General features: G+C 40.0%; 1 protein-coding gene across 2 annotated transcripts in view; it reads right to left on the bottom strand.

Moving 5' to 3' along the window:
* The window catches only part of CUBN (cubilin), a 145,236-nt gene that overhangs the window by 3,812 nt on the left and 124,039 nt on the right, over positions 1 to 17,385 (bottom strand). For both annotated transcript variants that reach the window (XM_009673702.2, XM_068934653.1), the window contains 8 exons: positions 16,159 to 16,288; positions 15,004 to 15,221; positions 4,141 to 4,346; positions 3,111 to 3,273; positions 2,385 to 2,593; positions 1,565 to 1,712; positions 1,270 to 1,451; positions 53 to 218 (listed from right to left, as the gene is read on the bottom strand). In XM_009673702.2, coding sequence (XP_009671997.2) covers positions 53 to 218; positions 1,270 to 1,451; positions 1,565 to 1,712; positions 2,385 to 2,593; positions 3,111 to 3,273; positions 4,141 to 4,346; positions 15,004 to 15,221; positions 16,159 to 16,288 — 1,422 coding nt within the window. The remainder of the gene's footprint in view (positions 1 to 52; positions 219 to 1,269; positions 1,452 to 1,564; positions 1,713 to 2,384; positions 2,594 to 3,110; positions 3,274 to 4,140; positions 4,347 to 15,003; positions 15,222 to 16,158; positions 16,289 to 17,385) is intronic.

The following is a 17,385-nucleotide window of genomic DNA, read 5'->3' as shown; positions in this document are numbered from 1 at the left end:
ATTCCTCTGTATACAATTGCTGGGTGGAATTACTTTGTTATCACAACCTTACCTCTTGATGATGAAGTCCAGGTAATTTCATAGCCATCATAAGCCACTGAAATATCACTCTTGAAACGAAGGTAGACAATATGATTTTTAGGGAAGATGGGACTGGGCACAGTGTTTCCACAGAACCTGCCAAGTAGTGGTGATTGCACATCACTCCCATTTCTGACCTTCAAGGGATAAAAAAACACTGCCAACATTAAATACCTGTGTGATTGATACACCAGTACAATTAGGCAGTGATGCAAGCACCAAGTGTGAATGGACTTGCATGCATACCATAAATGTCATCCTAATACTTCTATTTTTCCTACTAGATACTGTTGTGTAGAAGGAAAAAGAGACTTAACCCGTCTGAGCTTTGCAAGCAGTCAAACAGAACAAGCATCATCAGAAACTGGTAGCTAAATTTTATGGTGTAGTACATCTCCCGAGTAATAAAAATTAACTTGGTTACTTAGTGGCTAAGATGTGCTTTTGAATGCAAGTCCATGTTTTACTTCTCGTAAGAAATGTTAATATTCCAGATGAGAATTAATACTTTCCCTGTAGGCTACCCTTTCCCTGGTCACATTAAGAAATAGATCATATGACATAGCTCATATTTAATTTGAATTTTCTCTGATGTGTAATAATGATGACGTTCAGACCCATTTTCTGAGACGGTAAGGAGGATAAGAAAGGAGAACAAAGTAATTATTCTGCCACAGAAATCTGATTTTTGTCAACTGACCAATGAATAGGGAAATCTTCAACAACCATGTAAAGAAGCAGTAAAAGTTGCACAGAGCGTACACTTTTCCTTGACACCAAGTGCCTTTGCAGGTATCATGCACTTGTAACTGCAGCTCATCTATCTGCTCTTTTTTTGAGAAAAAAATCAAGTAGATGATAGACTCTATTCTGGAATGAAAGTACTCAAATTTATGGCTTACTGTTCATCCACAGATGTTGACATCAAATTAAAAGTATCCTAGCTTGCTCTGCCACTGCGTGACATCAACAAGAGCTAAGTGAAGATGAACTAACTGCTAATGAAACTATGTTCTCATTTGTTTTAAGACTCACATGTTCCTTAACCTCTTACTGTAGTATCTGAGCACTTTCATCATAAAACCATAGCAATAAATTAGTTCCTAATGTCAATTCAACTTAACCTTGATCCAGTCCTATTAATGTCCTTTGACTCAGGCCCAGAAAGTATATATATTTGCTTCATACCTCTAAGAAGTCATGTGAACATTGAATGCTGTCCTGCAGACTGAAAGCATGGAAAAAGAGAGAAATTGAGTGATTCAGTGGAGCTCGTAGAACAATAGAACAATCTATATTATTGGGGTGTTGACCAGGCCAGCCAGGGCTCTTCAGGTAACCAAATGATTGGTTATATTCTCTGCTGCAGCCTTGAGAAAAAACAGAAACATGTAAGCATTTCAGATCTCTGTATCACTTATTACTGTATGGACTCAGTAAAGAAAATGGTTGGCAAATGTTTTGGACATTTCTTCAAGCTTACCTGTAGCTTGATAGGTAAATCTAACTCCATTGTTAATCATATATTCATCTGATTTGAAAGTCACAATGGCCGTGCGGTCATAAGAATAAAATTCAGGGACAGAAAAAGTTTCAGTGCCACAGAACCTGTGGGCTGATCCTTGGCTCTGCTGGAATTGAATATATATCACAAGTTACTTCCACTTAGTGATCTGACTTGGTTTTCTACGTAGCTAACTTCAGGTGAATAGATCTTTCAGCACTTTCTATACCAGTTATGCAGTTGCATTCTAAAGTTCTCATAGAAATCACTTATTAATGTCTCAACATCTTCTATTCAATGTGAACAGATGCAAGTCAAATGTAACGGTGTTTTCATGCCCAAATAAGAAACAATGAAAGAAGATTTAGAATAATGTAATGCAATGGACACAGACTTTTTTTTTCTGTTACCTTCTACAAAAACCCTTCTTGGCATGAATATTCATTTTTATCTTGGTTCTTGGATGGAAGCAAGTACAATTAGTTTATGAGAACCTGCTTTTGGACAGTATTTTCTGAATGTTAAGCTTGGCAGCTCTATTACTTGGTGCAACTGTGAAAATTTGTGTAATACTCAGCAGGTCAAATTCAATATGTATAATGTGCTTCCATGAAGTCAATGTACCAGTTACAAGCCTTAAGCGGGGCACAGCGCGTAAGATTGTGGATGTACCCCCTCATCCGGAATAATCAATGAATCTCTTGCTAGGCAGTGGCCTTCTCCTCTATTTGCAAAGAGTAAGGGGAACTGAATGTGGGCAGTTCTGAATAAAGTATGCTATCAACTGTAAATTTCCTACCATTGGTGAGTCTTGGAGCTCTAGGTAATTCTGAGAGCAGTCTTGGTTGGAGTGCAGGTGGAAGGCCTCTACCACCAACCTGACTTGCTGCTGCGGAGGAGCATCAATGATCCACATACAGTGGGTAAATGGTGGATATTCGTTCGGGAAGTTAGGTGACATTGCAGTCAGGGAGGTAGCAGTAGCATTATAAGTTCCTCCGCATAGTCCTGTTTAAAATAGTAATAAATACATCACAGAATGAAAACCTTTCCAACTGGGGAAAAGCGCTTGCCCATTTAAAAAAGTTACACTGGACACTATACTTTTGTATTTACCTGTAATTCTCCAGTGAAAAAAAAAAAAGAAAAGTAGAAAACATTCTAATGCTATGTCTACGTATGTCATGAAATGCAGATAAACGTTTGTTCTCTGTAACATCAGGCTATGTGTTAGCAGTCTATGATAGCACGTTCCTGTTTTGTGCTCCAGTCTGACAACCCCCCTGCAGCCAGAGGAGACCGAAGAGAATCCCATCGGAGTCCAGCAGTGCTTCTTTGAGCTTGCTTATATTGAGATGCACTGTAGAGCTATGCTAAGGACTCTCTTCTCCCTTCCCTGGACCCTGTATCTATAATGAGCTTTGATGATTTACTGTTTAGGTATATATTTCTCTGTAAGAGTCACAACAGTATATACCACATACATATACAAGTAATGCATAAACATAAATCTAGATATACTTACGATCCACTGTGGTGTAAGTAGCATTGAAACCTTCCCTTTCCACAGAATTATCTGTGATAAATTTCACAGTCAAGAAATTACTGGTAGATAGAAAAGGAGCTGGCACCATAGATCCACAGTACGTGCCGACTACATTGGCATTTTCGCTACCTCCGTCATATAGCTGAAGAGAGAAAAACATATGACCCACTAATACTTTTGGCACAACAAACAAATAAATAGAAATCAAGTTCTCTGACCCCTCCTGAGGTTATAGTTTGTCCTACTTGAAAACATAGAAGGTGCTCTTGTGCTTTAACAGGATGTTGCTGATGACTACAATTCTTCACCGTCAAATTAATTCTGTCAGATGGTGTAAATCTCATTATGGAACATTCGGGTCCCATTTCAGCAAATCAGTCAAAAATTTATTCTATTTTAATTTGGTGGTTCTGCTTTCTTTTATTTTTTATATGGAAACTCAAAGCATTTCAATGAGAAAGGTTGATTTTATTCATCAAAATGTAGAATTCATTGCTCTTTGCATTGAGCATCTCTAATGCTCAGCTGGCTCTATAAGCACCTTCTGGATGGTTTGTGGATCTTGTTTGGGAGCGTTCTACTATGTATCCTAGGCTTTTTATGCTCATTGCCAGCAAAATACCTTTCAGAGGTGAGCATTTAGCTCACCTGACTTATTTATTCAAAATTTTAAAAATAAAAGTCTTTTCAAGCAATTTGGTATGATAATGAAATCTTCATGTTTACTTCCTGAGTGCTTGACTTTTGCTTTGTTTCCATTCTGTGGATTAACTACTCATTTATACAGGCAGTCTGAGGACAAAAGCTAGTCCCCCTAACAGTCAATGTCAAAACTCTCATTGGCTTCCCAAAAGGCAGGATTTCTTCTGCGGTAGTAGTAATCTAACCCACTGAAAAATTATATTAAGTAATTGAATTTCCTCATAAAGCCATTTTCTGTTAATTAAGTTTTAGCCTCATGGTTATGTTCTCATGGACATGTTCTTGTTAAAATACATAGCCATCTTACTTTGACATAATCATATCGGCAAGTTTGAGCAGACTGTGCTTCAAGGGCAAACGAAGAGAAGGTGAGGTTGATCAGTTTGTTTTCAGGTACAGTTATGATCCATACACACTCCAGATTTCTCTCATATCTTCCATTTATGTTGGAGACTGGAGAGCCAAAGCTGTCAGCTGAATTTGTCAAGTAACCACCACAGCCATGCTGAGGTCCTGTTGAAGAAGAAGCTTTTTAAAAGCAATTCCTGGCATTTATATAATCTTCAAATCTTTAGTGCCAAGATAGCAGCTTTTTCTACATTATAGAATATTAGCACCCCATCTCACAAGATCTATTTGAAAGACTGAAATGGATTCAACACAAACAGCTTTAGGTAGATATGAATCACAATTAGATCTGATATAGAATTAAGAAAGGCAAAAGCCAGAAAATGCAGCATGAATGATTTCCTCCACAAATCTCTGGCCTACTTTATTACCAACTTTAAAGCCAAGACTTCTGTGACTGAAATTAATCCCGGGAAACAAAAAATTGTGATGGGTTAAGAGTGCATTTTTGATTGCTTAGGTAGAGATTCCTCAAAGAAATTTGATTAGTGGAGACTGGATGAGCATCAAATTCTAGCCACCAGGCTCGTGTTTTTTACTGAATATGAAATCTGTATCTATTGTGAAAATGTAGCTGCAGATTTTTTTAAAAAGAATGTAAGAAGACAGAGAACAGAAATTAAGTAGCAGAACAATGGTTAGAAAGCATTTTAATATAGTTCTTACCTGCTACTAACAATACTTGGACAGTAGGGGGCACTGAGTTATTGACTTTCAAAATCTGGTTAAAAATCGAGTGGCTTATATTTGCAAAACAGCCATGTTCCAGTGGCATTGAATTTGGCAGCCTGTATCTGGGAATCGGATTCATATTCACTATTTCTGGCAGTGTTGAATTTTGTAGGAAATTACAAGTGAACGGCCCCTCTGAAAAGTAGGCTACTTTTCATTTGGATTTCACATACACAGCTAAGTCCCTTACTGTAGTTATTCACTGTGAAAATGTGAAGCCTATAATGTTTTCAGACACACTGACATCAATTACTTTTGGGCAAAACCAATTACTCGTAAGATCAGAACCCTCGTTACATCTAATCACAAAAAACCAAAAAATGCAAAGTACCTGATAGGCTATTCTTTTACATCTTTTTCTTTTCTTTCCTTTTCTTTTCTTTTCTTTTTTTTTTTTTTTTGTAGCTTGATTTCCGGAGGTTAGTAAACTGGGTTATTAAAACCAACCACTTTTTAACTTCAGGCTTTCCCAGTCTCTGTGGGGTTTCTTGAGCAGTTATTTAACTCAGGAATTCAAGTAAGGTATGGTTCATACTCCTGCTTTTGGCTGAATCTGATAACGACTGCTTGTAAACTGCACAGAGTGACGCAGTAACTGCCAGCAGGCTGTTGTCTCCCACAGTGAGTGCTTTTAGAAGAATTAGCTAAGCAAAAGATGCTTCAGCTGTGGATAAGCAACAGAAACATAGTTTCAGAAGTTCATTTGCCTGTGTAAAACATGCCTTTCTGGCTGACATACAATGACTTCACCTAGACACACTGGTGTATTTGCAGTCACAGAAAACTGGCCACTTCTTGAGCTTCAATATTATGAAAGATCACTCTGGAGTAAAATCAGCATCAGGATTGCAAGTATCAGGATTGCATCAGTAACCATGGGATGGAGACAGCCCAGTCCTGCAAGACTGCAATGGTTAAACCAGAGTGACTAAGAATAAATATCATCCTGCTCTACTAACCAAAGCCGGAAAAACTCCACCCTAGAAAGAAGTTTGTTTAAAACCAAAATCTTAATAACATGGGATTTAAGCCTTTGCTATAGCTAGAAATGAGCAGAAGAAACTTATTACAGGAACAAAGTGAAAAAGTCAGGAATTAATAGACCGTAGTCTAGTTTTGTGGGCTGTTCTAGCAATGAATTAGAAACTTGGAGAAGTGTGAGTGTAGTTTCAATGCCACTGCAGAAGCTTAAAACAACAGTGAGGGAAATGTAACCAATAAATCATGTTCTTACAAATCTTAGGAAGGAGGAAAATATCCGACAAGAGGGTGCCAACTGCACTGAGAGCAATTTTGTTATATTTTTCTCTGGGTTGACCCTTCTGCATGATTTATTCCAACCTCTTAAAGCAAGCTTCTTGGAGCTATATCCTGCTCAGCATTTTGGACCTCATCCACTAAACATACAATTAAGTATAGAATGGTTAAGCATAGATCATAGGCTGACCCTCCAGTTCTGCAATATTGACTCTCTAGTGATATACAGGTCAGACCATCTTACAAAGCTCCCCTTCCCCTTTTCATGGTTAGAGTTGCAAACTTGCCAGTCGGAACACTGCAGCAGGAATTGGAGCATTGCCACAAGCAATGCAACAGGAGAGGTTTCAGTGCTGGTTGGCTTGTCCTTTTTTTGGATATCAAATGTCTGGGCCTTTGCAATAGTGCACTTCATTGCTAGCTGTGCAGCTATGAAGACAGCTCAGATGACAAAAAAATATAGATGTGGGCAAGCCTTGTGCGTACAGCACATAAAATGGGCCTGACAGAGAGAGACACAGGCCAAACCCATACTATAAGAAAAATAACTGTGGCTAGTATAGCCAATAATAGCATCTAAGGGGAGATAAATAAATAAAGTATAATTTACAGTTAATAGATATGTGCTTTCACCATTAGCTTTCACAGTGCTTAGCCTGCTCAGCCAGGGTTGAGTCAAATGGTTACGGGACAGTACATAATAAATAACGGCTAGACTGGAAGCCAACCATCAAGTAGCCCTGCATCAAGCCAAATTTTTCAGCAGCCCCTGCTGAAAAATCTGTTCTTCTACCTTTGTATTTTTTGGGACTAATCACCATTACATCTGATTGCAGCCGCTAAAAGTTACAGAGCAGCAAACCCATGTAGGTCTGTGGGAACCCTCAGAAGTGAAGAACTAACTACTCAATAGAGGAGAACTCACTGTAATAGAGAAATATTATTGCACTGCATTTTAGCCAGGATGCGATTCATTGTTTTAAAAATCACCCCCATTCCTGAATAGAAGGCCATATAGTAGCTGTCCAGCCTGCCATCATTGATATTCATTGCTGGCTAACACAGCCAAAAAGATCGTAGCTAAGATTTAGGCAGAATCTGGGACTGAGATTTCTCTTAGTTTGTAGAACAGCCTGTTAAAAAAGATCACCATTTTAGATATTAAAAGTGAAGCTTGATAAAAATAATGAGAAATGTACTTTATAGAACAACCTTTGTGTGGGCAGATGGAAGGATTACATGGCTGACTGTGGTGTTTCTCTCTCTGGCTTCTGATTTGAAATAAAAATTGTAAGGTCGTCATAAATCAGATTGTAATCGTGTCCTCCTGATAAACAGCTTGCCAGAGAGCACAAATTATCAGAAGAACTAGGGCACACACTGTCGTCATTAATTGCTTTTGGTGGAAAGTATTAGCACAACTGAAAGGCTGAAGGACCATTCAGAAAGGAAGGAATTGAAGGTTCCCCACGGCAAATAAGAATAATTACAGCAGAGAGCAAGCACATGTTTCTCTGCTAGAGTTACATCCTCTAGATATGAAATCAAGATGAAGATGAATCTTTGAAGCTGCTGCCTTTGAAGCACAGCCAAGGGTAAGGCTCATTTGTACAGGTATAGACACAATGAAAGGGGGGCCTACCAAATTGCTCTAAATCAACTGGAAACTGCTAAACTGATGGCATTTCAAAAAACACAACAAACTAATTTTGCTGTCCTTCTCGTCTTACTAAGTATAGCAAGTGCTATAAATGTCTACCAAAAGACAGCACAGTTCAAAGAACTGTTCTAGTTCTGCTTAAACAGAGCCAACATTTCTCTCCCAGATTTCTGAAGCACATTTGATCTCACCTAAAAGCATCCCTGAGAACTCTAGGCTTATGTCGGGTCTGAATTAAAAATCAGAGAAAGCCAGGATTAACTCTGCTGAGATCAATGCCTCTTTCCTTAAAAGTCTTTAGAAATTCCCAGTGCAGAGAAGTAGCTGGACTGTGCTGTAATAATTATCTCATAGCTGTTTCGGATCATGGCTTCACGCAGTACCACTCAGAACTATGTAGGGCTGGAGGGAAAATCATACTGTCATAATTTGTCTCATGGCCGATCCTAAACATTGGTTAACCTTCACAAGTTGAGATTTCGAGGTCAGTTCCAATGTTTGGTTGTCACTGTACAGACATCGTCACTCTGCACAGGCAGGACCCTGACCGCAATGCCAGCCCTAACAGCAGCGTCTGCAACATTTCAGGGAGAGAATTCAAAAAGCACAGGACTCTCTTCAGTCTTCAGCCTGGCCTTTAAGCAGAAAGGTATTTTACCTGATCTGATGGCATGGCAATGGCACCAGCAGGGACATTTAAGACTGCAAAGCACAAATCTATATGAGAAAGATTTCACAAATGCCGTCAGAGGAAGTTCATATTCTTAGGTTTTCCGACTATTGGCTCATCCCAAATACAACAGCCAAGCCTGTCTCTCAGCCAAGCTCTCTGCCAAGCTTGTCCTACTTCTGCTAATCTGTAAGAGATGTCTCATCCTATTTATCTCCTTGATACTTGTCTAGGAGACAAGCGGCAGACATGCAGTCTGGCCTCATCCTAATTCAGAAAAATTGTTAACTGCGTTAACGTACTTCTTGGCATTGTAGCTCCCCAGGCTTTAGCAGATCTCTTTTTCAATGTGAATCAGAAAAGTCTGCATTGGAGTACAGATTTTCAGCTGAGGAAGTTATTGACTTTAGTGAAGCTAAGAGAATTTATGCCAGCAGAGATTTTTACCCACAGTTGTGTGAAGTGCCTTTATTCTGACTATCTCATCATCTTTTAACCATTTAATCACTACAAAATTAGCGTTAATCACTGTATCTAAAAAAAATTGTTCAGCTCCTCATTTTTCCAGATCAGTCAGAAATTTCATATTTAAAAATGTCTACCTCTTTTCTTGTCTGTCCAGTCGAGTGTGCTGAACATCCATGTATTTTACTTTGGGAGAAGAAGTGTCACAGACATTAAATAACTGACATTTCTGAGAGGAGTATGTATACTGCCCCTTAGTTCAACAGATGTGTTTTTTTAAGATATATTGAAGAGAAGTATTTTAACACTACAAATGCCTTCTAAGTTTAATCAGATAACAAGCTGATGCATACTGGTGTATATTTTTTAACCTATTAAAGCCACAAGACTACATTTACAAACAGTCTGAAAACTGTGACTATTTTACCAGCAGATATTGTGAGTTTGTTAAGGATGTTGATATTTTTGTAGACTATAATAAGATCAAGAAAAGATATTATTAGCCATGATTGATTCATTGTTTTAGCAGATTAAGATAATCATGGTTAAGGCACAATAACGTAATGAATCTGAAATGTGTAACATATTTGGTAGAAGATTGTATGGATCAAAAGCCTAAAGAAAGTTTTGCAAGAACATATCTGAGTTTCAAAAGATTGCCTCTCAGCCTGACCCTCTCTGCAGAACCATGCTCTAAGCCCAGATTGGATATCTTGACATAACCTCTGGAAACTGATCCTAATGGGCTGTCAAATCTCTGCCAGGCGCTCCTGCTTTTCTGAAGGCGTGAAAAGATGCACTGAATTCAGCAAAAGCGCTCAGATGCCATAGTCAAGGACACATGCCTCTAAGATTTTTTTGTTAGAGGAAGAAAAATTTCCAATAAATCTGAGAGTCAGCTGCAGTAGAGTCTCTGTGTCCTTTCCCAACTGACAGCACATAATTGCTGTTGTCCGTACAGGTCACTGGTGCCACTGACAGCAGGCACTAAAATTAAGAAAATTCTTTACATTAATCAGTGCAATGAAATACTGCTTGTGGTGTGAGAATTTAGTAATGACTCACAAAAGAAGACCTTACCCCTACCTATACAGTAGAATGATCAAACCGATATTTTACACTTCACACTGCCATTTGAATCTTAGACTTTCAGAGATTCTGAACAATCTAAACAAAATCAGCAGAAACTGTGTATGCTGATCACTGCTGAAAATCTGCATCTTGAAATCAAATCCAGTGAGCCAGGCTTTTGACTCACAGTGCAGAACCGGACTTAGAACTATATTAGCCAAAATTTTGTATTGACAAAATAAAATAGCATAAAAGTACTATAAAAATTCTACTGAATCAATTTTTTAAGAGCACATTTTAATTGCATTAGAGGAGAGCCCATTAATGACAGACACTTAGTGTATTGTATACCAAACAGGAAACGAGTAATTTAATACACATTTAATAGAATAAAAGAAGACAGATGCCTCTGGGCAATGTATCACGTAGGGTACAGGTCATTTTGTTAGGAAGAAAAGCATATAGATTATCATCATCTTCTATAATATGCACGGAGGATTATTTATATCAGTTACGTATTAATGTATTTTTTTAGTATATCGAATGGGAAGACTCCTTTTTCTAACTATTTTTCTTCTAAAGTCTTCCACTTGAGATTTTTTTTTCCCTATGTAAAATGATTAATATTCAGAAATGCTCATTTGAATAAAAAGGACTGAGGGATCCTTGAGGGAAAAACTAGGCAAAATGGGAACAATGAGAGCAGGCTCCCCGTCTCCCTTGCAGAGGATGGGTTTTTTAAGAACTTTGCATTCCAGCAGCCTAATCGTTGCCAAGGGTTTTGGAAGCATTTATTCTGCCCTTGAGCCTACAACACTATTTTTTCTCATTGTTGCTGCCCTATTCTTCTTGCCTGTCTCTATCCATCTGTTTTCCCTTGTCTTGTGTTTAAATCATAAGGACTTTTGGACAGCAGATTATTGCTTCATTCTGTGTCTGTGTTGTGGCTAGCACAGTGGAATCATGGCCTGAGAGCTCCTGGGCCCCACAGTAATGCAAAAAAAGTGATGATATGGGTATTAATACAGTTCACTGTACTGCTCTTTCATGAAGGATCAGCGTGAACTTCTGCATGCTCACCAGGAGGTAGTACAAGAAAGGAGAGGGGAAAGAGCAGACCACAGCTTGAAGTCAAGCAGGATTTAGGACTGCAGAGAAAAAGCAGGCAATCTTCCTCACCTTCTCCATCTCACTTTCCCTGCCAGCCCCTACCAGTCCCAAATCTAGGTTTCAACTTTGCTCGCGCAGTATGAGAAAAGTTCAGGAAGAGCTTCCTGACACAACCCATTCGTGTAACACCTTGCTTCTTGCAGATTCATGTGGTTTCCTAAGACAGCCTTGATGAGCAGACCTGCCTTTCATAAAACCCTTAGACCCCATTCTCTGATCATTTAGAAAGGGATGTATTTTTCATAACTGAGACAATGAGGCTATGTACATGAGCACAGAGAGCTGCCAAGCAGAAATGATGTGCTCTTAGTAAGGATACAGCTGTATCTCCTAACAGGGGTTGCTGACTATTTAAAAACAAGAAAAAAAGAAAAAACCTCTTACACATCTTCTCAGCCTTGGTATCATGATCCTCAGGGAGATCACAAATTGGGGTGAGAGGGTCACCCTACTGCTGGACAGGAACAGTCAGAAGCTCCATTTATCACTAAAGCACAAGGTCCCTGCTATCACAGCAGGGACAGCAGAAGTAAATGCAGGTTGTGTCCCTGCCAGCCAGGGTCAGCTGAAAATCTCGGGTCTCCCTCTGTTGCTGGGGAGCAGCAGAGCTTTGGCCAAGTCACAAGCTCAGACCTGCAGACCTCACTCTTCAGGGAGACATCTTAGCTCTTCTTCTTTCACAGAGACATCCGATGTAATGAAATCTCTTAAGCTTGTATTGATTTATCTCTTCTCATCCTTTTATTGACTGCCTAGAGGAGCACACACTTACTGTGGTAAGGATGTATAATTCTCACTTTACAGACAGAAAACAGAGGCAGAAAAAAGGTCAGCGGTAACTAAGGCAAGGGAGGGAGTCTTTCTTTCCATAAATTGAATGCTTGGAGCAGGCTGGGATCCCTCATTTAGCTCAGTTCACCAGCTTAGCCTGAGAGCTTGTCCACTGATTCTAAATATGAGGCGCGTAAATGTCCAAACTTACCCCAGCAACAGGGTTACTACTCTGTTGGAAGCAGAGCTGGTCAGTGAATTTATAAGCCCTCAGAACTACACCAACAAAGGCCATATATATTTCCCTGCAGCAAAGGCTCCATATCATAAATCAGTCATGACAAAGACTGTTGCTTGCGAAATGTGCATTCAACAATATATTGCACAGCATATAGAGTAGCATGGTAATCAGCATACTTCTAAGAAAATGCATTTCACAAAAAGGATGAAATATTGCTATACTGTCAAATTAACATTATTTCATACTTTCTGTTAGTAGGCCCACTAGGCCTTTTCTGCCTACTGGGGGGAATTCATTATTCTAGTGGGTGCAGGATGATTGATGCAAACAAATTGCTTTAATTAAAACAGAGCATGATTTTCTACACAAATTTCAGGTTTTAACTCTTAGACTGCCTGGTTACCGTAGATCTTGCTAGGCGTCTCTAAATTTCCTACTTCATCTGCTCTCTTCCTTCCCACCACACTGGTTACCAACTTGACTCCCTATTAGTAACGTTAACAAGAGATGAACAATAGATAACCCTGGCTTTTGGCAATATCCCTGAGAGAAGCCTAATCAGGAAAGAAACTGGAAGAGCTTGTGAAGAAAGGAAATAGTTTAGTTTAGTTTGCTACAAAAGGGTTTACTGTTTCTGCTCGCTTCTTTCCAATACATAATCAGGGTTGCTCACAACATTAAACAGAGTGCAATAATTACGTTATCCAGCTGTGCTTCCCTAGGGTAACTACAGAATAATGTACTCTTTGTCATCCAATAGAGAATGAGGCTTGTTGTTGCTCTACAGATACTATATTCCTTATCCAAGAGATTAATCATTATTAATTGTCATCTGATTGTATCTGTACTCTTACAAAACCACATGGATTTTATCTTTTGATAGACATGAGGGAGTTACTGTACAGCACCATTTAGAACGACAAGCTTTTTGATCTTCGTGGTTTTATTCTCTCTCACTTGAAAAAGAATCTCAGACCTCATATTACAAAGATGCGTCACAAATTTTCCTGGCTCTATTGCTCAGAGAAGTCAAACTGGAGGACTGTGACTCATTTTTTCCTTTTATAATATACTTTTCTACTTTTTGGCCATTCTACAGTAGCATGAGGCTGTCAGGACGCCTAAAGGCTGTGTGCTTTAGTCCCTGTGGCTTCCTTACCGCAGAGGAGAGAGATGACCTACCATTAAGTGTCTCACCACCATGGGCTCTTTGTCACACTCTGTGCCTCCAGCAGAGCTATATTTTCCAGCCTGCAACATCATTGCCCTGAGTAAGTCCTGCAACATCTCAGCCTTCCTCTCCTTAAGAGCCTGTGGCAATGTCCTTCCAAAAATCAGCTTAAAAGATATCAAAATTTATTCATAAAAGGCATATCCTCACTCTGGGAAATAATCAGGCTTGGTACTGACTCGGAGAGCTTGGCTTGTTTTCTGTTGTGTGTTTAAGCAGGCTCTCTGGCAAGCTGTGTAAGTAAAAATGAAGTCAGTGGCTAAAAAAGTTGACTATATGCCAACAGGAAGAGCAAGAGCTTGAGGAGTTCCTGATGATCTCACCCTGGAAACATGGACCCATGGCTGTGGGGGATCTCTGACAACTGATATCTAACGGTTCAAAAACAGTGACAGATGAAGCAATATTACATTACTTGAAAGAACAGTCCACAAGAATGAACTTAAAGATTGTTGTAGCAACTACTTAGAATGAAGCAAAAAAAGAGTTAATAATAGAAATGACCATGAGGTTCTGTGGGAATATTTTTCTTGGCAAAGACTGCAGAACTAGTTATTTCTCTTATCTGTAAATACTTTCTCAGACTGTATCAAATGAGAAAGTGGCTGGCCAGGGGTGGGGAGGAGATTCAGTGACTCAGCAGAAGACTATGTTTGTCCTACCACAAAGGCCTTTCATTCTGAACTATCTGAGTGCTAGCTTTGTAAACTGGACGATTACTTCTTTCTAGATCACAAAAACATTGAATTAATTGCACAAGAAACTAGTAGTGATGACATGAAATCAATGTACATATAATAATTATTTGTTGCTTATCATTCCATAACAATTCAGATGTTATAAGAAGGTAAAAAGGTCCCTTTCAACCCAGATCTTAAAAACAGACTATTGGTTTAAACCTTTTTAGGGCAATAATGAAGCTTTGCCCCTGACTTTTGTGTTTATCAAAACAGATTTTATGGTCAATTCCTTCTCAGTGCGATCTCATTTATGTGGAGGCCAACTATCCAGACTGATCCCAGAAATCAGCAGAGATCAGGACAGTGATGCCTGGGGACAACCCCAATCTTAACTGATTTTAACAGTTTAGTTTTCTAAAAGGTGTGAGTGGACTGCAAGGAAATGGAAATGGAGGACGGATGGAAGGGAGGCATCTTTATGGCATCCTCAACCTGTCACCACAGAAGGATAAGAGTTCTCAAGTTTTGCCAAGTTTCCTCCAAAAGAGAGGACTTTGGACACTGCTGAGTCCTCAGTCATCCAAGAAACATCTGTGCCTTTGGAGACACAGGAAAAAAGTTAAGCAGAAAGGAAAAGCTCCAGGGCTGGAGTCCAGGAATCCCATAATCCTAGTCTTTCGATTAGTTAATTCAACAAACTAAGAAACCTTTTGCTTTCAGCATCCCTGGTTAGTGAGGCTGTAACAGCTACTCAGCAAAGGAAATATTACTTCCCAGCAGTCACTTGGGGTTACCAGTCTCATAATATTCTTACCCAAGGTCTCCCTGAAAGATGCTTTCCATCCCCTGGCTGCTCCAGAGAAGTCAGTCTTAAACACCAGGAACAAGTTATTACTGGAGCTCTTAATATTCGGGGGCAGTTCTGACCCACAGAATCTCCCGAGGAGAGGAGCATGGGTGTCTGAGCCATCATATACAGCCACATAATCTTTGTAGCAGGAAGGAGACATTTCAAGCTGGAAGCTGTTGAATCTGTAAAATACACTTGGAGCATTAGAGTACAGTATTTCCATTTTTATTCCAATATTATGTATGTTTTTGATGCTTGAAGAAAGGTACATAGCAATGGCCAAAGCCATATATAGATAGATGCCACAGACATTCCTATTCAGGAAAACAAGCAAGCAGAGCTATAAACTGCATGGCAAAACACCACAACCAACCAACCTCGAAGAAATGGTGATCCACTGGGCCTCTCACAAGACAAGCTGTCAGCCCACCTCAGCTTTCTGTGAAGAGGCAGACCTCCCCTGTGCAAACATACTCTCCCTCACTTCTGCAAACTGCTAACCTTGCAATTTCCTTGGGCACGCAAGCAGCATATGAAATGCAGGCTCTGACTGCAGACCAGCTGGGTCTTCCACTTAGTTGGGGAATACTGTCTTTGTTCACAATCAGCATATATCTGACAGAAGACTATATCTATTTTTTTAATTTCTCAGTGGCAACATTTTGTGGCAGGCAGATCTCTTTTCTTAGGTAGGACAGCACACACAGAAGTATACATCTTCTGGGTGGATATTATTACTTGGGCTGTAAAGCGAGTACCAGCTTCCCAGCAGAATTTCATTTTTTTCTTATATCAATTCACAAGAGCCTTATAACTCCTCAAAGGCTGACAGAATTTAACTAAGGGCATGAGCTGTATTTTTACAATCTCTTAGTCCTCCTTCTAATTAAAGTGGGAAGCTACAATTATGGTGATGTTTTGCACGTAACAAGTAACAGGGTAAGACATCCTAAAAGACCCTCAGGTTGATATGAATGGCTTCAGTGATAATTTCTCATTTTAGTTCAGCTTTCTGCTTGGAAAAGGAAAGACGGAGAAAATTATTAATATTCATTATTTTTAACTGGAATCTGAGACCTCCCTGTCCCATTGGTGACAAGCTGAACTTGGATTACATACTTGAGGGCCACGACTTTGCCATTTCCAACTGTGAGGTGGTATGAGCAGTTCATGTTGTTGTGATAATCTAGAACTGAATGGGCCGGACTGCTGATAACGCCAACAGAGCCATTGAAAATGCCACCGCACACTGCAAGGGAAGCAGAAGGAAGAGTTATTAGTGTCTGAATGACAGCTTTGTCCTGACTCTCATATTTCTTGCAGGAGATTGTGTTAGTCCTCTTTTAAGCATAAGCAAAGGAAAGCCCTTGATAAATAGGAGCAGTCTTCAGCCATGCCTAGAAAAGTTAATTGCAGAGATCTCTATAAAGCTGTGCTGTGTAAGGGAAGACTGGGTGTCAGTATTGAAATAACAGGTTGTCTGGTCCATATCAAACAGCACTGACTTTGTTTGTGCAGTAGAAGTAGTTTGTGCCCGATTTTTAATGTGCTGCCACGTGACCCTTGGGCAATAGTGGGGTGAGGAGGGTGCCCCATGGAGAAGGTGAGTCGGGGTATTCAGAGGAGCTCTGCACTCACTCTAGTTCACCGAGAGAAACCTGGCTGACAAGTGGGCAAATCCTCACTCAAATCCTTGCTGCACGATCTCTATGAAGATTTGTCACTGACACAAAAGCAGCCACACTTGCACACATAGCCCTGCCCCGACTTCTCTGACACAACTCTCTGCAGAGCCTCATCATCCCTCTATCTCCCGGCAGAGCTGGGGCATTGCTGTTGGAGTAGTAACCTCCCATTTGTTCTATGGAGCAGGGAAGAGAGGAGTCCCCAGGTGTCATTCACTCCAGGGACCAGTCCCCCCTCACCTTGTGCTGGGCCTCACCACAGCAGAGGGTGGCTGAGACAGAAGACAGCATACTTGCTCGCTGGCTGAGGAGCAATTTAAACTCTGCAGCTGTGAACTAAGGGCACTGCTTGGCTTCCCAGGGTTTCACACCATGAGTGCTGATGAGGCCAGGATGTGGGTTAATGTTTGTTCCCAGCTCCAGCACTTGAGGGAACAAAAACTATTATAAAACCAACTCTAATCTCCATTGTTAACTCGAACCTTTATTTTATAATCTTAACTTGGCAAAAAAGTTTCCCTGTGTCCTGTTGATAAATAGCTGAAAGCCACACACAGCTTTTCATGTTTTAAAGGACATGCCATTGCCCAGGCCACCACCTTAACAAAGGCAGTCCCATCCGGGGTGCTGCTGGGTGCAGAGCCCCTGGCTCCTCAGCCAC

The sequence above is a fragment of the Struthio camelus genome, chromosome 2 (assembly GCF_040807025.1).
Source record: "Struthio camelus isolate bStrCam1 chromosome 2, bStrCam1.hap1, whole genome shotgun sequence".
NCBI classification, from domain to species: domain Eukaryota; kingdom Metazoa; phylum Chordata; class Aves; order Struthioniformes; family Struthionidae; genus Struthio; species Struthio camelus.
The sequence above is the reverse complement of the archived record's forward strand: the minus strand, read 5'-3'. Positions and strand labels throughout refer to the sequence as shown.